General features: G+C 38.7%; 1 protein-coding gene across 6 annotated transcripts in view; it reads left to right on the plus strand.

The window, feature by feature from the left end:
- Positions 1-281: 281 nt before the first annotated feature.
- Positions 282-23,307, plus strand: part of MDN1 (midasin AAA ATPase 1) — a 75,856-nt gene continuing 52,830 nt past the window's right edge. For 3 of the 6 annotated variants that reach the window (XM_015858903.3, XM_085541917.1, XM_015858900.2), the window contains exons 1-23: positions 294-460; positions 4,214-4,440; positions 5,022-5,246; positions 6,674-6,781; positions 6,865-7,060; positions 9,157-9,369; positions 9,889-10,020; positions 11,120-11,223; positions 12,511-12,625; positions 13,576-13,769; positions 14,343-14,424; positions 15,014-15,109; positions 15,595-15,707; positions 16,265-16,413; positions 16,505-16,565; positions 17,115-17,326; positions 17,938-18,041; positions 18,979-19,123; positions 19,858-19,954; positions 20,821-20,934; positions 21,579-21,726; positions 21,909-22,019; positions 22,817-22,968. In XM_015858903.3, coding sequence (XP_015714389.2) covers positions 362-460; positions 4,214-4,440; positions 5,022-5,246; positions 6,674-6,781; positions 6,865-7,060; positions 9,157-9,369; positions 9,889-10,020; positions 11,120-11,223; positions 12,511-12,625; positions 13,576-13,769; positions 14,343-14,424; positions 15,014-15,109; positions 15,595-15,707; positions 16,265-16,413; positions 16,505-16,565; positions 17,115-17,326; positions 17,938-18,041; positions 18,979-19,123; positions 19,858-19,954; positions 20,821-20,934; positions 21,579-21,726; positions 21,909-22,019; positions 22,817-22,968 — 3,197 coding nt within the window. In that variant the 5' untranslated portion in view covers positions 294-361. Of the gene's footprint in view, positions 461-4,213; positions 4,441-5,021; positions 5,247-6,673; positions 6,782-6,864; positions 7,061-9,156; positions 9,370-9,888; positions 10,021-11,119; positions 11,224-12,510; positions 12,626-13,575; positions 13,770-14,342; positions 14,425-15,013; positions 15,110-15,594; positions 15,708-16,264; positions 16,414-16,504; positions 16,566-17,114; positions 17,327-17,937; positions 18,042-18,978; positions 19,124-19,857; positions 19,955-20,820; positions 20,935-21,578; positions 21,727-21,908; positions 22,020-22,816; positions 22,969-23,307 lie in introns of all 6 variants that reach the window. The other 3 variants (XM_085541914.1, XM_085541915.1, XM_015858902.2) reach the window with 2 other exon arrangements.

Genomic DNA, 23,307 nt, shown 5'->3' on the forward strand with positions numbered 1-23,307 from the left:
TGCCCCGTCCTTGGAGGTGTTCAAGGCCAGGTTGGTCGGGGCCCTGGGCAACCTGACCTAGTAAATGTGTGTGTTTGGTGGCCCTGCCAGGCAGGGGGGTTGGAACTACATGATCCTTGAGGTCCCTTCCAACCCGGGTCATTCTGTGATTCTGTGTAATTGGAGGACTACATATCCCAGCATGCAGCGGGCGCCCATTCTCCTAGCTCCTCCCCGCCCGTTGGAGAGCTGCATGCTGGGAGTTGTAGTTTAGCGCGGGGCCGGCCCGTAGCGTCACTGCCTGATGACGGCGCCGGAAGGGGAGGTTGGGAGCGAGGTGCGCGTCCCTTGCACGTCCCACGTGTCTCGCGGCGGCCCCAGCATGGCCGACATGAGGTTCCAGCTGGCACAGCCGCTGCAGCTGCTGGCGCGCAGGAACGAGAAGAGCGGCGCCGAGCTCAACAGGTTCCTGGGCAAGCAGGTGAGTGGGTGGGGGCTGGAGGGCGAGAGCGAGCTATGCCTCTTCCCTAGCCTTACCTCCACACTGTGGCGCCGTGTCCTCGCTTGGGTTCTTATCCGAAGCAGCCGTCTGTTATGTACAGGCTTCTTTATTCCTCTTCCTTTCCCCGTTCCTGCGTCGCCTCTGCCCCTCTTCGGGGCGTGTTCTGCCCAGCAAAGCTTAGGGATTTTCTGTATCCCTCAGGGTGGCTCAATACTAGGCTTATAGTGAGGGATAGCAATCGTAGCGACCACGTCCTATCCTTCAGCTGGGTGCTTTGCTGCCTGCGTTCACCTTAAACCAGCGTGTGGAGCGGGAACGGGACTGGATTTCCTGCAGGGTGCTTCCCTTATTACCTCGGTGATGTTGAAAGAGCATACTTTGTTTAGTTGCTTTCACTCTAAAAACATGCCTGCTTTTAGGAACCCAGCTTGCTGTGTCTGTGGTGCACCTGTGGAGGTGTAACGACAGTATAGCAGCACATCGGGTGCCATACTATTGACACTATTCATCCTAGAGTTTCTGGAGACCCTAAGTCATATGCACACGTTGATTCAAAACCTGTGTTTTCTTTTGAGTGTAAATGGAATACATCTACAAGTATTCATACACAACAGGATGTGTAAATGGGAATACATTTGGCTCTCTGTGATGGTGTAATATCGGTGGAGATGTTCATTATATGCAAAGAGTGAAATAGTCGTAGGAAGGGAACAGTGCAAAAATACCCTCATTCCTTCATGTTCTTTACACACCTGAGAGTTTTAAGCACTGCATAGATAACAGAATATAAAAATTTGAACAAAAAGAGACCTTTGTGGTTGTTTTCCTTATTTTATGGAACTATTTGTATCTCACATTCTATTCTGCTATTTTAGCTGTACATCATTTTGCTATTCTTTTTCCAATTTAAGAGTGAAAACTATATTAGTAATAACTCCAATATTGTATTTATAGCCCTCTAATTTTAGGATTTTTATGGCAAGATTTGTCTTTGTTCCTTTATTTTTCAGACAGATGTAAAACAAACAAACAACAAAACCTACGTGACCTGTCCTGATTTTACCCATTTACTCTGAAAAATGACCTGATAATTAAGGCAGACTACTGTTTCTTAAAACACAGCTTCAGTTTTTGTTTGTAGGCTTAATTAGCATGACAAGATGCAGCATTTTAAGTAAGGGAGGATATTTTGCACTTTCTGCCCTGGTGTGTATTCTCACCTCCTGTTTCTAGTTTCGAAGAGCTGTTGTTTTTGTGAGACAATGTGTTACAATAAGTTAAGGAATACATTGATATTAAGTCAGAATGTTCTCACTTATCTTGGTGGCCTGTGCTCCTGGGTTGAGCATGAATTGCTGGAGGTGTAGGATAGTTCTGCCTTATTTTGCAGGAAGCTGAAGTTACCTCATTTTCCTTGTGATGCTCCACAACCCTCTTTTCATCTTGAAGCACATGGCTTAGAAGAGTGCAAGTTTTCTCCTTATCTAACTGAATTTGGGAGGAATACCTGAGAGCTGTGAGCAGAGGGGTACCTGTTCTGCAGACTCGGGTTGTTTCCTGCTGTGATCCCTCCTTCTCTGGAGTTTCAGACTCAGCTAGCCCTTAAAAAAGTCTTCTGTACTCAGTGAGCGAGTAACTGCACAGTGCATGTTGATGTACTGCTGGTGGAGCAGTCATGGACTATCTTTAATTCCAGGGCTTGATCCTGGCTGTGTTTCTCTTCAGTGTTTGTTCTGTTATCAATACATAGCGCATGAATTTGTTGGATATTCAGTGGGATTGTTGTTTGTGTTGCTTTCTAGGCAGAGTTACCATCCTGGACTCATAGACTAATACTGAACACTTGCAGATCATCTGTCCTTTGCTGCTGATTGAGAAAGTTGTGTATTTCATAAAGCAGCCTTTCATTACAAATCCCCTGACATATTTTGTTTTTCCATAAAGTTTTTCATTATATTGACAGGCTCTGGAATCAAATCTACAGTTTCTTTCTAGAATGAGAATGTTGCCACTGTGGCTTTTTCTTTATTTTTTTTCTTTATATCACTTTCTTATATCCTAAGGGTACTAGAAATGATAATTAAAAAAAATATCACTTGCTCTCACAAGATTTCTAATTAATTTGGTGTGTGGTAGTCAAGTAACTAGAGAATATTACCAAATGGGACTGATCCACTATGCTTATTTGCTGCTTTATTGTTAATTGTTCTTTTTATTTGATACTAAAAGCTCTGGTTAATGAATTAAGCACCTTGTTGTGCCTTGTTTGTGTCACCAAAGACTTTTGATTAGGAAGCAGAAGGTACTCGTTATTTACTTGTTATTGTTGTTAACCGCTGGAGGTTAATGTGATAGCTTTAATCTTTGTAATGTGTACTGTAGTTTTCCTGATTTCTTTCATGTTGGTTGAGTGGAGTATGTGAATGAGTATGTACATATGCTTAGAGGACATCAACTGTGGTAAAACCTTGGGAGATCACCTTTGGAAAGCAGCATTCAGGAGCTCTTGTAGCAATGACATGATTCTGTCTGCATGCACAGCAGCAGATTTTATATAACCAGCAAAAGTCCAGGACAGGCAGAAATTGACAGCATGTGTTGCTAAAACGAGACTATCTAAATTGCAGAGTATTTCCATATAAATTCAGTAAGTGACTGTTCGAAAAACTTCCTTGTATTCCTAGCTGATATTTACTGCTTTTTGACAGGGAAGATAAAATAGTGGTGATGTGAGTGTTTACTCAGTCAGTGTGGGAGGGGAGGATGGAAGGTCAAAGTTGAGAGCAAAACCGCTGTAGGCAAATTAATGATCTTCATTTTTTCCTAAGTCAAAGCACTGTTATGTGCTAAACGTCACCAAAGTGGAACAGTGTTTGAATAATAGCATGAGGTCAAAGACCAAAGAAACTTAAGCTTAAATACACAAGAAACTGTGCTTCTTCAGTAATAGTTTGGAAGATGATCAGGGGGCTGGAGCACCTCCCCTATGAGGACAGGCTGAGGGAGTTGGGCTTGTTCAGCCTAGAGAAGAGAAGGTTGCGGGGTGACCTCATTGCAGCCTTTCAGTACCTGAAGGGAACTTACTCCCAGGAGGGGAGTAAACTCTTCGAAAGGGCTGACAATAGCAGGACATGGGGAAATGGTTTTAAGTTAAAAGAGGGAAGATTTAGGTTGGATGTTAGGGGGAAGTTCTTCACTAGGAGAGTGGTTAGGCCCTGGAACAGGCTGCCCAGTGTGGTTGTGGATGCCCCGTCCTTGGAGGTGTTCAAGAGCAGGTTGGACGGGGCCCTGGGCAACCTGATCTAGTAAATGTGGATGTTTGGTGGCCCTGCCAGGCAGGGGGGTTGGAACTACATGATCCTTGAGGTCCCTTCCAACCCGGGTCATTCTGTGATTCTGTGATTGGAAGACTGTGTATGTTTTGGTGTTGTATTTTTTCCCTATGGTAGATCAGAAGATCAGAATCTGTTCTGTGTATGTTCTGAAGCCCAATGTTTTACTTGCATAAAGGAACATTTTTATACAGGAGTAAGAAAAAAAATCTCAACTTCAACTTGCAGATGTCTGCTTTTTGTCATTTTTTTAAGTATGGAGAGCTGCATCAAGTAAGTCCTTCCACTGGATATTTTCTTCATGTAAAGGTCACTATGGAACGTGTGTGAATAGTTCTGAAACTAAAAGTCTATATAATTTCCCTTTTAACCAGTTCCTTCTTTCTTTTTTTTCCTCTAGACTTGGACTCAACAGGATCGACAGTGCATCCTTGATACTTTAGCACTGTTATTATTGGATAAAGAATGCACTCTATTAATTGGCCGCCAGCTTCGTCCAGTCTTGTTGGACTTATTGGAACGAAATGCAACCGCCATTAAAGCTGGTGGCCAAATCAACCATGATCGGCATGAAAGGCTGTGTGTAGCGATGAGCAAGCTGGTTGCTGACCATCCTGATGTTTTGCCGTAAGTAACATAGTGCCTCAGAGTCTGTTTGCTCGCCAGTATTTATTGGGAGACATTGTTATAATGCTTTGGCTTGTCTTTTTGCAATAACAAGTGTCCGTTCAATTGAAAGAACGACTTACAAAACGCAAGTCTTAAGCAGTGCTTCTTTAAATTAGATTATGAGGTAATATCTAGCATGACTTTTGTCTTAGGTCATTTGATCAGAAGGAAGCAGTTGACTTATTCTGCTAACAACCAAAATGTCTGTATTTAACTTTAGATTTGTAGGCCAGTAAAATAGAAAGTCACCTAAGAGTTAATACTGCTTCTTCAGTAAACAAGAGAAATTACAGTTGGTACTGTTTCCCCTTGCTAATCAAAAAATGATTTCTAATGTATTAAAGCATCTGTTGTAAGCTGATAGTTGAAGTGGCTACCTTTCCCAGGCATGGACAAAGTTAAATACAAGGCCTCATGCACACTATGTCATCAGTTACTGTTTCTGGACCTCTGAATTAAAATATTAGTGAGTATTTTCCTTTGTTCTAGCTTAGATGTCTCCGTTCCACCTCTTTCTCTCTCTTTTTTTCTTTATGAAGATTTGCTTTGAGATATTTTAAGAACACATCACCAGTTTTCCAGAGGCTTTTCTTGGAGAGCTCAGATGCAAACACAGTCCGATATGGGCGCAGACGAATGAAGTTGCGGGACCTCATGGAAGCATCGTATAGATTTTTACAAAAGGATCAATCAGTTTTCCGGGAATTATGGGACTGGAGCGTGTGTATCCCACTCCTAAGGAGTCACGACACTTTGGTCCGTTGGTAAGTGTAAAAAAAATTCATATCTTTTTCCATAGGAAAGGCAGCTGTATCTTCAATTCTTAAAGTAGAGGAACAAGAGTGTTATCAAATATAACTGTCAGGATGACGTGCATTCAGCTATTAAACGTCTTTGTCCGTGACATAGATGATGGGACTGAGTGCTTAGCAGTCTGGTTGGTACAGCACAAGGAAGAAGGCCATCTAGAGAGACCTTGATAAACTCAAAAGGTGGGCTCTTGTGAAACTAATGAGATTAAACAAATCAAAGTACAACTTTTTGCACTCAGGTTGAAGTAATCCCAGCTATGTCTGGGAAAACTTGATAATATAGTCCTGCTGAGAAGGACTTAGGGGTGTTGGTTGAAATAAAATTTAACATGAGCCAGCACTGTGCACTTGTGGCCCGGAAAGCCAGTGGTATCCTGGATTTTGACAGAAGAGGGATGGCCAGCAGAGTGAGGTAGATGGTTGTCCCTCACTACTCTGCCTTCATAAAGCTCCAGCTGGAGTATTGCATCCAAATCTGGGGCCCCCAAAACAGGAAAGATGTGGAGCTTTTGGAGAGGGTGCAGATGAGGGCCATGAAGATGATCCAAGGGCTGGATCACCTCTGCAAAGAAGGTAGGCTGAAGGAACCGAGCTTGTTCATCCTGGATAAGAGAAGACTGCAGGAAGACCACCAGATTTAGATGGGATATTAGGGATATTAGGAAGAAATTCTTTACTGTGAGGATGGTGAGACACTGGAGCAGGTTGCCCAGTGAGGTGGTGGATGCCCCCTCCCTGGAGGTGTTCAAGGCCAGGCTGGATGGGGCTTTGAGCAACCTGGTCTAGAGGGACATGTCCCTGACTGTAGCAGAGGATTGGAACTGTGTGATCTTAAAGATCCCTTCCAACCCAAACCGTTCTATGATTGTTTCATTTTGAGGCAGCTTTATGTTACTATGAAGCCAAGATGTAGGAGTTGTATTTTTTGGCACTGAGTCTTGAGTTCAGTGTATTATGGTTATTTTAGAAATAACATGAAATTGCAGGTCTAAAGGGTTAATGGTGACCATTTCAGTGGGAAAGGGGGAAGGAATAATTGGGCAGAGAAAATGTTTTCATTCTTTTGTATGCTTACCTTCATTTGTTTAGGCAAGTCCCATCTTTTACTGTATTTCTGTTGTTTTTTCAGCATTTCAGAGGAATGTTAACAAGTTAACATGTTGATGATACGTTATATAATGACAGAAATTCTTTTCTCTGGAGAGATATATCAGAAAAAATATATATAAAATGTTAAGCATAGCTTTAAAATAATTTCTAAAGGTAAAGTTATCTTCATGTTTTTCCCAAATTGGTATTTTGATTTGCAAGTAAGACTTGTCAAGCTAAATGTTTTACAACTGTAATTTGACATGTTTTGTTCTAAATATAATTTTTAGGTATACTTCAAACTGTTTAGCTCTGGTTACGTGTATGAACGATGAACATAAATTGTCTTTCATGAAGAAGATCTTCAGTCCTGAGGAGCTGACACATTTCAGACTAAAGTAGGAACTTTTTCAATATTGAACAAAGTTGATTTGTTGGTGACTTTCAGTTGAATTAACATACGTGGATGTGGATTTGACAGGCTACTAGAAGAATCTCAGATGCAGAATGTGGAACAAGCCCTTGTTTTGGCCAATCCAGATTCCTCATTTTGGCAAAAGGAGAAAGAAGTGCGATATAAACAAGGTCATATTGTATCGGGTGACCTGTCTGCAAATGTAGTAGCTGTATGTGGTATTGTGCTGCCTAGACTAAAGCTTGTTTCTGAAGAGCAGCAGGTATGTAACCCAGTGTTTTCTGTAACTTTGTTTTGTTTTAATAATTTCTTCTTCATGAACTGACTTTATTCCTACTAAAAAGTTATTGGGATACTATGGATAATTTGTGTATCTGTTTTGATGTATGCTGTAACTAGTGATATGTAATATTGGAACTGCAGGGGAAGCTTTGCTGTGGAATGCAACAGTGAAAGTATAATAAAACTTCCAGTTCCCAAAATCCTTCCAGTACCTGAAGAGGGACTACAGGAAAGCTGGGAAGGGACTTTTTATAAGAGCATGTAGTGACAGAATGGGGGGAAATGCTTTTAAGCTGGAAGAGAGTAGATTCAGACTAGATATCAAGAAGAATCATAGAATTGCCCAGGTTGGAAAAGACCTTGAAGATCATAAAGTCCAACTGCAGTCTAACCAGTACCCTAACTCTAACAACCCTCCACTAAATCATATTCCTGAAATCATATCCCTGAAAGAAATTCTTTTCTGTGAAGGTGGTAAGATACAGGAACAGGTTGCCCAGCAAGGTTGTGGATTCCCCCTCCCTGGTAGCATCCAAAGCCAGGCTGGATAGAGCTTTGAGCAACCTGATGTAGAGGGAGGTGTACCTGCCTAAGCAGGGGCTTGGAACTAGATGAAATTAAAGGTCTGTGATTCTGTGACCTGGTGTAGGGTACCTGCTTTGGCAGGGGGGTTGGACTCGATGATCTCTGGAGGTCCCTTCCAACACCTATGATTCTGTGATTCTGTCTTTTTCAATCCAAACCATTCAATGATTCTGTGATTCTAGCAGTCCTGTTGATGTCATCTTCTTTGTGGCAATACTTCAGGACATGTTGTAAGAGATGTAGTGCTTTGTGCTATACAGGGATATTATCAGTAACCTTTCTCTGAAGTTAGGTCCTTAAAGGAAAACAAGGCTGCTCCTTACTCTTCTAGAAGGCAGGATTAAGGAATTAAGGAAGAGCTTACTTTCTCCATTTCACTTGAGTGAAGTGTGATGCTGAATGTGGTGTAGTGCTTTACAGTTTTAACAAAACCATCAAATGCAATAGTATGTTTGATTAAGTAGCATTTTTTCTAACCTCTTTTCTGCTGAGATGCTATTAATCTTGAACTGTTGGGGTTCTTTTTTGTAGCTGCAGTCAGTATTCTTGACTAGTTTTCTCATTGAGGCACAATTTTTGATTGTATTTGGCCTGAGAATTGTTACTTAATTTTGTAACACGTTTACAAATGAAGGACAAAGAGATAAATGAAGACTGCTAATATCCACAATTCTTAGAGTAGCAGATTGAGAGCTTTTTCTTCCCTTTTTTTTTCCTTTTCCCTCTCTGCTTCTGTGATTTAATTTAGTATCTTTTAAATTTGTGTGTGTGTATGTGTGTATACATTGAATTGAGTAAATGGTTTGAAATTCATTGCAGCAGGGAGAAACTTCTGGAACAGTGTAGTAGTCTTTGTGCCGTATACTGACATATTAGTGAATGTAGAATGATTAAAATATTTGGAGAGCATCTGTCATTGATGAATTACCCTTCAATAAACTGTATCCATTGCAGTTTGAATGAAGCAAAAAATTCTTCTGAATTTAATTACCCAGTCCCCCATGCATTGTGTTTAATGACCCTATGCTTTGACCTGTGCAGCAAATACAGCACATCAGTTTTTATGTTCATATGTAACCTGCGTCTAACTGCTATTTAATTTTATTTTTTAATTGGGATCCATTCTGATGACTTAATTTCATTTGTATTACAAATTGTATTTGATTGACACAAATGTGATGATTGAATAGTTGCTGTGTCTGCTGACAATTTAGTGTGAACTCCCTTTGGGAACAAATTGTACGTATACTAAATTAAGTGTTTCACCTATAATAGGTTTTTGATGAAGTCTATTTTAATATCTGTCATTACATACAGTCTTTATAGTCCACAGATCTAAGATGTTTAATTTTAGTTGATGTGTGTTGACAGGTCTGTAGTCTAAAATTTTCCGATAATCATACATGCTTTCATAATTGTTCTGTGTAGTAAAACCTATTTAAATATGAAAAAAAAAAGCTATTTCAGTAACTCCACATTTTGTTTTAACAGGAAAATACCATCAGCCGTTTTGTTTTGGTTGAATCTGCCTGCACAAATCTTCAAAACCTTGCTATTGCTGTAGCATTTCAAAGTCCTATTTTATTGGAGGGACCAATAGGATGTGGCAAAACTACTTTAATTGAATATTTAGCAGCTGTTACTGGAAGGACAAAGCCTCCTCATATCTTGAAAGTCCAACTTGGGGATCAAACTGATAGCAAGGTAAATGATGACATTGTTTTACATCATAGAAGATAATGATCTTTTAATGATCATGATAATGAAAGGAAAGGAATAAGATAACACACAGATTTTTTGCTAAGACCTCGCAACTTTCAGCTTCTTGCAGTATTGTTCTGGCTATTAGTGAGAATAGTAGATTTAAAGAAAAATCAGTTCAGCTTCCTTATTATTTAAATTCTGTACGTGATAGTGCATTATCCATTCTGTGATGTGTTTTGTCTGGCTTTTTCCCATGTTTCCTGTGTTATGCTGTTGATTTTCTCTATTAGTTACAGTGGCACACCTATGTACTTAGACATCTAATTACCTAATTCATTCATGTTACTATGTGCTACAGTCTGGAAGAATGAAATTCTTTTTCTTGAAGTGTAATGATGGACCCATATTAATAGGATTAGCAGATAGTGTTATTTGTATCCCAGTTTTGGTCATTTTCACTTTAAATTATGAAGGCATGTAATTAACAGGTCTCTAATTCAGCACTTGTTTCTGTCATAGACGCTGCTTGGTATGTATCGTTGTACAGATGTCCCAGGGGAGTTTGTTTGGCAGCCTGGAACCTTGACACAAGCTGTTACCAAGGGTCATTGGATACTTCTGGAGGATATCGATTATGCTCCTCTGGATGTGGTATGTAGGTTCTTATTCACTATAAAGTTTGTCTTAAGGCTGTAGCAGCAATTTTTGGATTCCAGTCACTATGAGTTCTATGGCAGTTCACTGGAAATAAAGCTTCTTCAACAGGGGTTAAAAAAAAAAACTAGCCTGGCTTTCTTCAAAGTTTGTTACACTGCAGTTGTTGTCTACTGGACATTCTGCACGTAGTTGTTCTCTTTTATGTCTGTTTTGTAAAGCATTCTTTATGCAACTAACTAACCTGGAATCTTGCTTTTTTGGGTTCTAACCCTACAAACTATAGAGAATTTATAGAAACACCTAGAAACATCACAAATGTGTATTAGACAGTTGGTTTTTTTTTAGGTTGCCAGAGGCTCCTGCAGTTCTTTGCTACTGTGGACTTGGCACATTGAACTCATAAACATGCCCTGAGTAGTGTCCAGCATTCATCTCTTTTTCTTCTGGTCTCCTCTGCAGACATCCCATCTTTTTTCTTTTTTTCTTTTTCATATCAAAGTCTCCATGCTTGCCTTCCTCCCTCCTGAAGGAGTGTTGTGGAGCTACCTCCCTCTTCTTTTATTCCACCTTTATTACTGTCCTTCTGCGTGGAAAGATGGATTCTTTAAATACATCCCTTATTCTCCCGGAGAGTAGCAGGATATACACTATAACAGTGCTAATGTTTTAGATTGATATCTTTGAGATGAATATTGTCTTTGTTCAGGTAGATAAAGAAAACAAACCTTCTGACACTTCTGAGAACCAAGTTAAGTCATTTGACAACTCAAAGCCAATAGTTTTAGTTTGGATTTGTAGTGAAAACTATCTTTTCCGTTCTCATGTTAAACTTGAATGGAGGAGATAGATGGAAGCGAGGGAATCATACCTGTGACTTCTTCAATTACTGAATGAAAATAATAAGAGACTCAGTGATTCATGTTTGTGTCACTTAAAAGTTTAGTCTGCGGGAAAAGCTGTTGCTCACAATGTAGTGAGGCTCATTGGAGAAGCATTTCATATGTGGATTGAGTGTGACTGGGTGGGGTGTTTGTTAATGTTTCCCCAACCAAAAAAAAAAATAGTGTTTCATGGAGTTTATTTTCCTTTCCAGATCTCTGTCCTGATTCCTCTTTTGGAAAAAAAGGAGTTGCTAATTCCTGGTCGTGGTGACTGCTTGAAAGTAGCACCGGGATTCCAGTTTTTTGCAACCCGGAGGTAAGCGCATAGAGTTAAATGAGTTAATACGAATTGTCATATTTTTAAGTCAAATGCAGAAAGTTTAAAAGTTGGTCTGAGTGTTCTAGCAGTTTCCAGTTACATGTGTTTGTTACAAATGACAAATGAAGGGTAAACAGAATCACAGAATGGCCTGTGTTGAAAAGAACCTTAAAGATCATCTAGTTTTAATCCCCCTGCTATGTGCCGGGTCGCCAACCACCAGACCAGGCTGCCCAGAGCCACATCCAGCCTGGCCTTGAATGCCTCCAGGGATGGGGCGTTCACAGCCCCCTTGGGCAACCTGCTCCAGTGCATCACCACCATCTGTGTGGAAAAACTTCCTCTTGATATCTAACCTAAACCTCCCCTGTCTCAGTTTAAGATCATTCCCTGTTGTCCTGTCACTATAAACCCATGTAGACAGTTGTACCCCCTCCTGTTTATGTGCTCCCTTCAAGTACTGGGAGGCCGCAATGAGGTTTCCCTGGAACCTTCTATTCTCTAAGCTAATGAAGCCCAGTTCCCTCAACTTTTTCTCATAGCAGAGGTGCTTCAGCCCTCTGATCATTTTAGTGGCCCTCCTCTGGACCTGCTCGAAGAGCTCCACATCCTTCCTGTATGGGGGCCCCAGGCCTGGATGCAGTACTGCAGATGGGGCCTCACAAGAGCCAAATAGAAGGGGACAATTACCTTCCTCTCCCTGCTGGCCACCCCTTATTTAATACAGCCCAGAACACAGTTGGCCTCCTGGGCTGCAAGCTCACACTGCTGGCTTATGTCCAGCTTCTCATCCACCAGGACCCGCAAGTCCTCCACAGGGCTGCTCACAAGGAGATCTTCCCCCAGTTTGTATAAATACCTGGTATTGCTCCAGCCCAGTTGCAGTACCTTGCTCTTGACCTTATTGAACCTCATTAGGTTTTCATGGGCCCACTTCTCCAGCCTGTCCAGGACTTTCTGGATGGCTTCATTCCCTGCAATGTATCAGCTGCACCACTCGGTTTGTTGTCTGCAAATTTGCTGAGGGTGCATGCAATGCCGTCTTGTGTGTCATTGATGAAGATGTTGAAGAGCACTGGACCCAAGACAAACCCTTGGGGGACACCACTTGTAATGGGCCTCTATCCAGACATAGAGCTGTGGATCACAGTGCTTTGTCTGCCACCAAATATAACCATACATATTATCCTGTAGCAGCTGTGTTTAATGTGCTATCTGCGCTGAAAATAATAAATTCTTCACTAAGATAAAATGTGTGCATTTCTTCATGTTACTTTTATTTAGAGTATTCAGTTGTGGCGGAGGTTGGTACAGACAGCAAAGCAGCCATGCTGCTCTTCTGGACAAGTATTGGACCAAAATACATATGGATAACATGAGCAAAATTGAACTCAAGGAGGTATGACGTGTTTTGCTCTATTGTGGCATGTGAAGATGTTCTAATTAAGAACAGTAGATGGTTTTCATTATGAAATTTCATCCCTTTCTCTGCAAGTTCAGCAGTACACGCACCCTTATGACTTCAGAATTCTGTCAGTTTTGAATTAAATGGGTATTTTGATAGGAAAACAAGAAGTTGATGGAGTTTTGCTTTGAATGGATCTAAGAATCAAATTACTTTGCCCATGGAGATTTAAAAAAACAAGGGGGTGCGAGGTAATGGAGCTTATTACAATCCTAAGTCCTGCATTTTGAGATGAAAAGTGGTTACTATGTTATCAACTACACATGTCTGTTTCTAATAACATCTTCTGTTAAAATTTCCAAGGAATTTTTGCATAGTTTAGTCCATCAGCAAATTAACAGAGCCCAGGACTTACATGATAGAGAATTCTCTGAATATTCTCTTTGAATGAGCTTAAAACAGCCCACTTGTAAAAGAGCCTTAGTGAAGTGAAAAAGGGGTGATTATCTCTGGCAGAAAATTCGAAATAAACTTCTCAATTTTTTCAGTATGAAGAAGTTTTTAAGTAGAATTCATCCAGAGTCAGCAGCAAGTACAGTTATGAGTGAACTTAAAATATCAATGTGTTTTTCCATTTTCTCATTTACCAGCTAATTATTAATAATGGGGCAAGAGCAGCACCTTCTGCTGTCCTGGCCAATCTTAGAAGTCAGTTTGACAGGGGAATATCGGTACCGGTTCCTGGCCTTTATCTGTGGAAAAACATATTTGCGGAAGCAGTGATTTTAGTTTGCAAGTCTTAGCAAAGAGCTGAGCTGAAAGGAAATTAGAGAAGAAGACTTAGTCCCATGTATATCTTAATCAGGGCAGTGAATAGATATTTTTTTGATATAATAACAAGATTTACTTTATTTATTCCTTTTTTTTCTTCTTTCTTTTTTCAGATTCTTCAAAGCAGATACCCCAACCTTTCTCTTGTGACTGATCACTTGCTAGACATTTTCATTCTCCTTACGGGTGAGAAATATCAGGCATCAGAAAACACTGATTGTGGTTCCAAACCCATATCAGAAGATGCATCAGAATCAAGATCGGAAAACAAGAAACCAAACCTGGAAGGACGAGAACTTTCTTTAAGGTTATTTTTTCTTATACATTTATTAGGAAGAAATTTTATCACCTAGCTGCGGTGTTCAGGTGGATTAATGGTTTTAAATTTCTTTTTCTTTTGGCATTGTTAGAAATTCAAATAATCAAACTGAAAATGGGATGAGTCAGTTTTGAATTATAAAACCATGTTTACTGTATCTCTAAAAAGAAAATCTCAATTGAAATTATTTCCTTTACTTCCTATTGTATTTAAAAAGATTTTGTTGTTGGTAATCATCTGTTATCTTGTAAAGTAGTTCTTGATATCTTTCTGGGTGAATAGCATGCTGGTTTTCGTGTTTTTGATTTCATAATTAATCACAATAATGGTTTAATGTAATATGTTTTATCTATTTCCAATCAACCTTTTAGAAAGCAGTAGTGTTTGTCATTATGTGCCCGTCTATTCATTAAATATGGCATCTTTTTTTGTGTGCGCCTTCCTGTGTACAACTTAAATAATATCTTGGTGTGGGATGGCCATGAGACATAATGAACTAAGCTGAATGTGAGAAAAGATCCTGTGAATTTTTACTGTTATACTAAATCTTTTTCTTTTTAGAGACTTGCTGAATTGGTGCAGCAGAATTGCTTACAACTTTGACAGTTCTTCTTCAACCACAGCAATGAATATTTTTCAGGAGGTGCGGTAAGATTTAATCTGGAAATTGCTTTCCCAAATTACATCACAAATCTTAAAATATACTGTTTGGGAATGTGATACAAAAATTTATACTTAAATATTTGTATTTATTTATATTCCTTGGAAGCAATTGAACCGTGGTTGGAGCATTTTTCTTCTGAGAAGGAAAGCTGTTTGTGTTAAGGTGCTGAAAGCCAATCCAGACTTACTGCTGCCACACAGAAAGTACACTGCAGCAGTTTCAACTGATGTGAGCTGGGATTGCAAGTGGCTGAGGAAATATTACTTTTCATTTGAGCATTTGTTTCATTCACTTGTGTTGCATGTTGTGTATTCTTCATTTTTTTTTCTTCATTTTGTTCCAGTCATCTAAAAATAGCTTTTGTTACTGGGTTTTGAGACACTTTTACGCTGAGTAGAAATCACTAAATTGTAGAGTTCTAAACTTTCTATTTTATCCCTTTGAATTCCAGTTAAATAATGTTATTTGATTTGCCTGGGTTGGATTCAGCCTCATATAAATTAAGGTAGTGCTTCTCATATAATGTAAAATCTGTATTGAAAAAGTTGCTTTGTATTCCTCCTCACAGGCATTGGACTGTTTCACAGCTATGCTGTCCAACCAAGGAAGCAGACTGAAAATGGCAAAAGTTATTGGCAGTAAACTGAATATTTCCAAGAAGAAGGTATACTGAGCTATAATTAATTCAACATTTATCAGTGTATTAGTCTATAAATTTATCTGTTTGTCCTTTTCTTCTGTTATTTGATGACAGGAATGTTTGTCCTAACCGTTCTTGGTTACAAAGCAGTATTCCTTACAGTTTATTATTTTTATTTTGAGGGAGTTTGTTTTCTATTTGTTATGTTAACCTGTTAATATGTTAACCTGTTCTCAGGTTAAAGTTTGAGTAGTCAAGCTACCTTAGTAAACAGAGTAGCATAATGGCATAGAACTCATTATCAGGTTGTTAAATTGAGAGGTATTGCTTATACAGTAGATAACATCCTTCAGGATTTTAGGTTGTGAATATGTAACAATCCATAAAATACTAAATAAGATAAGGAAAAAAAAATATTTTCACATTAATACTGGTGTTGTGGCAAGGGTGTTTTCAGCATTGTGTTGCGGACAACATTGCTATTGGAAGTCTTGATGCTCTCTTTACAGGTAGAGTTCTTTTGTGAACTCTTCAAACCAGAAATTTTAGTACAGGAGCAAGAAGTTTCTGTGGGTAGAGTGCATCTCATGAAGAAACAAACTCTGGCTCTTACTGTAAAAAGGTAGAATATCTTGCAATTTTCAATCAAACTGAAACATCTTGTGTTGGAATAGAGTATATTGGAAGTCACATAATTAAAAAATGATAATCAAGTACTATTACTCAAATGGAAGAAATGTGAAGAGTTTTCTCTTGTAATTTGAGTTTTACTTCATGCATCTTTTAAGTCTTTCTTATGATTCTGGCTGCCAAAGCATGGGGGTGTTTGGATTCTTTTATGCAAGAGTTTCTTCAAAGCTTTCTTCGGATCTGCAGTTATTGTAATAAGATTTTGATGACTCTTTATTTGTGAAGGGAAGTCTTTGTAGAACCTGACACCAACTCCACTGGCCTGGACCCTCTTTGGGAACCCTGAATTTTTAGATTGTATGTTAAGGAAAATAAGTATCTTACGTAAAGCTTATCAGAATATCTTGGAATTATTTTTTTCCATAACTCTTCTCTAAATCAATAATAATCATCCTGAATTCAACTACTGCTCTGAAAAATAAGATAGATAAAATTGAGATAAACTCCTGGATAAGTCTTGGCTTTGAATGACTTCCTTTATTTTTTCAGAACAAAGCAAACCTTTGCTGCCACTCGACCCTCTGCAGTACTGATTGAGCAGCTTGCAGTTTGTGTTGTCAAAGGAGAGCCTGTGCTCTTGGTTGGTGAGACAGGAACTGGTAAAACCTCAACTGTTCAATACCTCGCTCATATTACAGGTAAATGCAATGCGGACACCAACTTGTGCAAAGGTTATTTGAGAAACAAAACACAGAAACAAGTTGATACGCTTTCTCTTTCTTTCCTAAGGACATCATCTGAGGGTTATCAACATGAACCAACAAAGTGACACCGCAGATCTGCTAGGGGGGTGAGTTGTTGATTACTGTTAGGTTTGTTTTGCACAACAAATTGGCAGTATAAGAACCACCTTCTAGTGCAAGCATTGTTGTATTGTCAAAGAATTGTGTCAGATGCAGACCAGTTTCATAGTTTCCTAAGATGTTTGTATCCTTGTTTGCATGAAAAACCCTTGCTTTCCTCACTGTAGAACACAGGCACTTTAACTGAAATGTATATATGTATGTGGTAAAGTCATTTAAAAGCAGAACCCAAGGTTGCTTTAAAAACAGCTGAACTGTTCAGTGTAAGTCTGATAAAATATGCAGTAGGCACATTAATAGTGGCAGAACTGTTTTACTTACTAGTGCTGTTTTGTCTTTTTTAAATTGATTGCATAAGGTGGTTTAAATAAGTGCTGTTTGTCTTCAGTCATTATTTTAGTGGAAAATAGAATTTTGGAAACCTGGGTTCTTCGATGCATAATCTTGTTTCAGTGGATGCTTTTGTTAGTACATGCTTGTTTATCATAGTTACAAAGCAGAAACTAACAAGTAATTACTCTTTTCCTTCTTTTCAGTTATAAACCTGTGGATAACAAGTTGATCTGGCTTCCTCTGCGAGAGTCTTTTGAAGAGCTCTTCTACCAAACATTTTCTAGAAAGAAAAATCAGACGTTCCTGGGCCATATTCAGACATGCTACAGGCAGAAACGTTGGCATGATCTGCTAAAACTAATGCAACATATTCAGAAATCTGCTATTAACAAGGAAGCAAAAGGAAGTGCAGCTGGTGAGAATTCAGGCTGATTGAATGCAGATCATTAGTGTGAACCATTACAGACAGTGCACAAGTTGTGGTGATGTCTTTGTTCAGTGATTGTCTCTTTACTCTGTACTTTCTTCTGGTTTTGAAAAACACAATCTCTTATCTATAGCAAAATATACTTCATGCAAGTCATCTGTAGACTATACTTGCAACCAATTTGGTGGCAATACTGACAGTTGCCTTGCATGAAGTGGTTTCTGTTCCTAGGTCTAATGAGTGAATTTGTAGCTCTCTTTCAGAATGGGCCAAGTGAAATTACTTATGAACCTCTTCTCCCCCTTTCTTTTACCTGATTCTTTTGAAGATGCAGATATAAAATTAAATGTTCACAACTATCAGAAAAGATGAGAATGTAAGGTCTACTGTGTTTGAAGCAGCTTGATAACGTGATAGATGTGGATGTGGCATTAGAATTCAGTGGTGGGACAGAGTGCATCAGGCTTATGGTTGGACTTGATGATCTTTAAAGTCTTTTCTAACCAAAATGGTTCAGTGGTTCTATAAAATGCTGCTTTTAAATTCTTAATTCTTGTCCTATTCTATTGATACAAACATAAATTTTGTTTTCCTTACAGGTTCACCATTGAAGGAAAAGTGGGAGGCATTTGGTCTTAAGCTGAATCACGCTCATCAACAGATGAAGATGACAGAAAATGCACTTCTGTTTGCTTTTGTAGAGGTATTTAGAGTTTTACATTTTGATCCTAGGAAAAATGAGGAGGACCGTTTATAAAACATTGTGATCAATATTATATAAATAACTTCCTGGCAGGAATCTTAATGTCAAGTAAAATTTGTTTCACAACAACTATGTGGAACAGAGTGATCTACTTCAGGGGGCTGGTGTTTAGATGGAGGGAAGAGAAAAAGAGTGTGTGATGGTAGCATGTTAATTTAATGCTGTGTAATAAGGATTAAGACCGTATGATAAAAAGATATTGGCAGTATGGCATATCATCTTTTCAAATGGATAAGATTGCAAAATACATTTTGACCATTATCCAGTTGGATATCCTTGTGCACAGGGGTTCCAGTTAAACATTTAATAAGAGGGATGTGTACTACATATGTATCTTGAAGTGATTTGTGTAAGGTTTCAAACCCATGATATTATAGTCTAATGCCACTATGCGTGGTAGGGGAAACAATAATGTTTACTTGGTCTGAGTTTGCTTTCAAATTTTATAAAAAAGACCAGTTCTCTTTCTGAAAAGGGCTAAATGAATAGATGGGGAATGTTTGAATGAGTATAGTTCTAATTAATAAACTCTAGTTCACTGAAAAATGTAATGCTGCTTTTGTCACTGTTTGGATTTCTTTAGACGAACCATCTTATGAGTGTTTTCAGCAGAACTTTTGCACCACAGTGATGAGTATTGCTGACTAGAAGCCTAGATTTGTTATAAAGGAGCAGATCTAAATGGTGAAAATATTATGGCTGTTATGACTTAGAAAATAATTGCTGTTGTTGAGATTAGTAAAACTGCCATGGCTATGAAAAGATCTGGGACTGCCTTTTTGTCTAATGAACTTATAGACTAAAGTACAAGTATTTCCTGTATGCAGATAATATATCACTGCTAGTGATATGAGTAACAGATTGATCTTATTTTTAGGGTACTCTGGCACAAGCAGTAAAAAAAGGAGAGTGGATTTTATTGGATGAGATTAACTTGGCTGCAGCAGAGACTTTAGAGTGTCTGAGTGGTTTATTGGAAGGATCATCAGGGTCTCTGGTGTTACTAGACCGAGGAGACACAGGTAACGTTTCTGTCCTTTATGCTGTGTTTTTTTTTTCTGTATATCTGTTGAATTCCCAATCGTACATAAATAATGATCATTTATCATTATAGGGAATCTGTGTGGAGGAGGAGGTGTTCTTTCTATACTTCACATTTATATACAGGAAATGGGAAGTTAATTCACTACGTCTCAGGAGACTTCAGATAACATATTGTTGTTTCTTTTGCCTGTTTGGACTCTACAAGGAATAGGACTGTTAAGCATTACTGTCTCTGAAGAGTATTCAGTGGGTGTCATTTTGTTTTTGGAAAGCTGAGCTGGAAGGTGATGCAAAGTCACTAACTATCTCTCTTGTGCAGTCCATGTTCCAGCCATTCATGAAGCAACAGCCACTTTACGAAGCAATAGTTAGAAATATCCCCACCCCCTTCTTTCTTTGCTCCGTTTCATCATTTGTCATGATGTGTTTTTAGTAGAATGTGTCTTTGACCTACTTGGGTCACAGCCAGACTCAGTGCAACTCTGAAGGTGAACAGTAAAACTGCTGAGTATTATTTTCTAGCCTTACAGCTGGAGACATATGTTGCATGAACTCCCAGGCTGTGTTTTCTTACTGGCTGAGGGAGGTGCTTCCAATTGCTATGAAAGAGATAAAAGGAGTTTCGTGTTTGTGGGATTATATAATTGGTGAAATATTTGGTGCTGTTAAGATATCCTATGATGCATTGTTTCATATTTCTGTTCTTCTTTAGAGCCTCTAGTACGTCACCCTGATTTTCGCTTGTTTGCATGCATGAATCCAGCTACAGATGTTGGAAAAAGGAATCTTCCCCCAGGAATACGAAACAGGTAAAAAAAGAACTTGCTAACAAAATTCTTCGATAAAGGCAACGACTTTTAACTGTCTTTGTGAGTTGATTCAGTGAATAATACCTTATTGGAAGTGTTCACTAAAAGTGTGAACTCTAGCTTCATGTGGCAGGTGACTTCCACATCACAGTGAGGGTTTTTGTATGAAATAGTGTCAGGAAAATACTTGTGTAAAGTTGACAAGGATGAACAAGGGGTCTTGCAATAATGGAGAGTGCTGTCACTGGGGATGAGGTAATAATAATTCTTCACAATTAAATTGTCAGCGTTTAGGAGTGCTATTGCACCTTATGTTCCCAGTGGGGATTATAAAGGAAAGTGCTTCATGCCTTCTTACTCTTGGTAGCTCAGAGCTGTTGATGATCCTTGCAAAAAGCTGTATATTCAGACTTGTTCACTCAGAAGAAAGGTGGGCTATGTGGTAGAACAGGTATGTATTTGAAGTGCTGGGCTTTAAGCTACGGCCTGGAAAAATGGAGATATGGCGAATTCATTCCTCAGTAATACCTGCTCCTGAGCATATGGATCTTCTTGTATTTGATGTAGTTTCTCCAATAGCTCCATGTGCAGCCCCTTAAACAGATTCATAAGGAGTGTGTGAAAGTGTATATATGCTCTTATTGTATGTAAATAGTCATTTGCGGTTATTATTGATATACTGTTACTAGCTCCCTTATGGTAATAGTGAGAGGGAAGAGTGTGGTGCAGAAGAAAGAATATTTCAGTTTCAGCGTAACTCAGTAAGTTTAGATGGTTTTATATTTGCAGTTGTCAAAAATGAAATATTGTATTTTTTCTATTATTGTAAGATGTCTAAATATTATGAATTGATTCAATTCATGCAGGTTTACAGAACTTTACGTAGAAGAACTGAGAAATGAAGGAGATCTGCAGATTCTTATAATGGATTACCTGAGAGGCTTGAACGTGAGCAAAAACACAGTACAAGGAATTGTGAAGTAAGTTGTTTGTAGTATCTGGGAGTCTTTGCTAAAATAAAGCACAAAAAGGAAACATGCAGCTAATCTGTGGTTAGAGTGTTTCAGGAAGCACAGTGATGTTCCATACACAGCAACTGCTGCGGCCTTAGGAATTAGTTTGGTAGATATAACTTTCTTAGTTCTGTACTTGTGGGGAGGAGACTCACTTTTTCTTACTAAGAAATACATTCTTGGTGAGATCAGTTGAAAAGCACTCTTGTTGCAACCCTCTTTCCTATCTTAGTGATAAAAATGGTTTATTTATTAGATCATGCCAATGAAAACCTTGTGTTTTTTAACAAGTGACTTTTCTTTCCTGTAGAATAAAGCATGTAATCTTGTTCTACAAACCTGGAGAACTGTTAACTGTTTAAGATACTACTGTCAACTTATTCTCTGTGTACCAAGCTCTCAAAAAAAATAACTCTGAAATACGGTGCTGCTTTGTTTCACTGGCTGTACAGATAGCAGAGTTTGGCATGGCTTTCTCAGCTTACAGCTTCTGAAAACACCTGACAGTTGAAGATAAGCTTAATTGTTTGTACTTTAATTACTTAGAGGAATGTTCTGATCAGAAACAACGCTGTATAACTGGAACTGTTTTCACCCTTTATTTTTTGCAGCTTTTACTTAGCTGTGAGAAAGGAAGCTGAAACGAAGCTGGTAGATGGAACTGGCCACAGACCTCATTACAGTCTCCGTACGCTTTGCAGGGCATTGAGATTTGCAGCATCTAATCCATGTAGCAGCATACAGCGCTCACTGTATGAGGTGATTACCTGCATTGAGGTTTATTTCTGTTTGTGTATTTGCTACCGAGTCTGTTTGGGTAAAGGGAAATCTCTTCTGGTTGCAGTACTGAAGACAAATGATTCTTTCATTCTGACACATTCTGTTTGTTTTTTCTGCTAATGGTTTTTCACTTACTTGCTGACAATAACTTCTTTTCTTAGGGCTTCTGCTTGAGCTTTCTGACACAGCTCGACAGAGTTTCTCACCCAGTTGTTCAAAAGCTAATTTGCCAGCATATAGTCTCTGGCAACATCAAAAACCTTCTCAAGCAGGTACGTAAAAATACTACTTTGAACTGGTGAGTAATCAGAGTAGAATTCGTTTTACATTACTTTCTCTGCCTTTTTTCTCCTGTGTTTCCTACACACAGTTTTGCAGTCGTGTTTCTGAGCACTAAAAACCTGAAACTGTTAAAAAAATTCAGTTCCTTAATAATTTTCATTTCTAGATGAAATACCTGTATGTTAGATGGCTTGTTTGTAAATATAAAGAACATGGAAGACTGGACGATGATAGTATTGTGGAGTGGTAGGCAGATTAGCATAGTGTCTCCAGTAGTAAAACTTTACAAGCTTTGAAGGAACTTTCACAGATTTTTTTGTTTTTAGATCCTAATCAAGTATCTTTGCTTTTTCTCTAATGAGGGAAGAAAAATGTCACTAATTCGGGGAGCCCATGATGAGTTTGTATAGCTGAATGGACAGCTGGGGTAGGGGAAGCCGGTTGTAAGATAAGCGTATTTGTTTAAGAATAAAAGTCTTCGTGTCAGAAAATATGAATATAAAAAGCTAAAAGCCAGTTTGCCATTTGAAAGTGTATTTCATAATTTAGTGCTGAGAATGCCTTTAGAAATGTTGTGGAGCTGGCAAAGGTTCCTGCTTCATCACCTTGAAATAATTCACTCATGCTTTTCGTTCTGTGACAAAGGGATGGTGCTTATTGCGGGAGTGCTCAGGGAGCAATTTAGAGTGACTTATATTGGAACGTTATGGTAGTATAACAGTAGTTGTATTCATTAGCAAATTAAAACTCATTTTAATAATCTTTTACTTCTGTCCTGTCTTCTCAGCAAATACCAAAACCCCAAGGAGGGAGATTCATGCATATAGAAGGATACTGGATTTCTGCTGGGGATAAAGAACCTACAGTAGATGAGACTTACGTGCTTACCCCTTCAGTTAAGCTTAATCTGAAAGATATTGTCAGAGTTGTGTCTGCAGGGTATGTCTATTTTTTTTTCTTACTGTTAAACTAAGTTGAAGTTGCTTATTTATTGTGTCCATCCAGTCTACAATGTTTAGCATGAGAAATATCTAGTTTGCTTCTGTCTTATGGTTAACTTTTCATTGTACAGTTACTTGAGTTTATGTTTCTTTGTCTTCTGAAATCATCTTTCTGCTATACAGAGTTTTATTTCAGTGATCATCTAGAAATTTTGCAGTTAGAACAGTCAACTTATTTCACACTGTTATGTAGTGACTTCACAGCTAACAGTTAGCATTTGTGGGTGAAGTTCTTCATGTTAACCCTTTAGTGTATGATCTTGAATTCACAATTAAT

The sequence above is a fragment of the Coturnix japonica genome, chromosome 3, assembly GCF_054131305.1.
Source record: "Coturnix japonica strain WE chromosome 3, WE-NBRP24, whole genome shotgun sequence".
Lineage (NCBI taxonomy): Eukaryota > Metazoa > Chordata > Aves > Galliformes > Phasianidae > Coturnix > Coturnix japonica.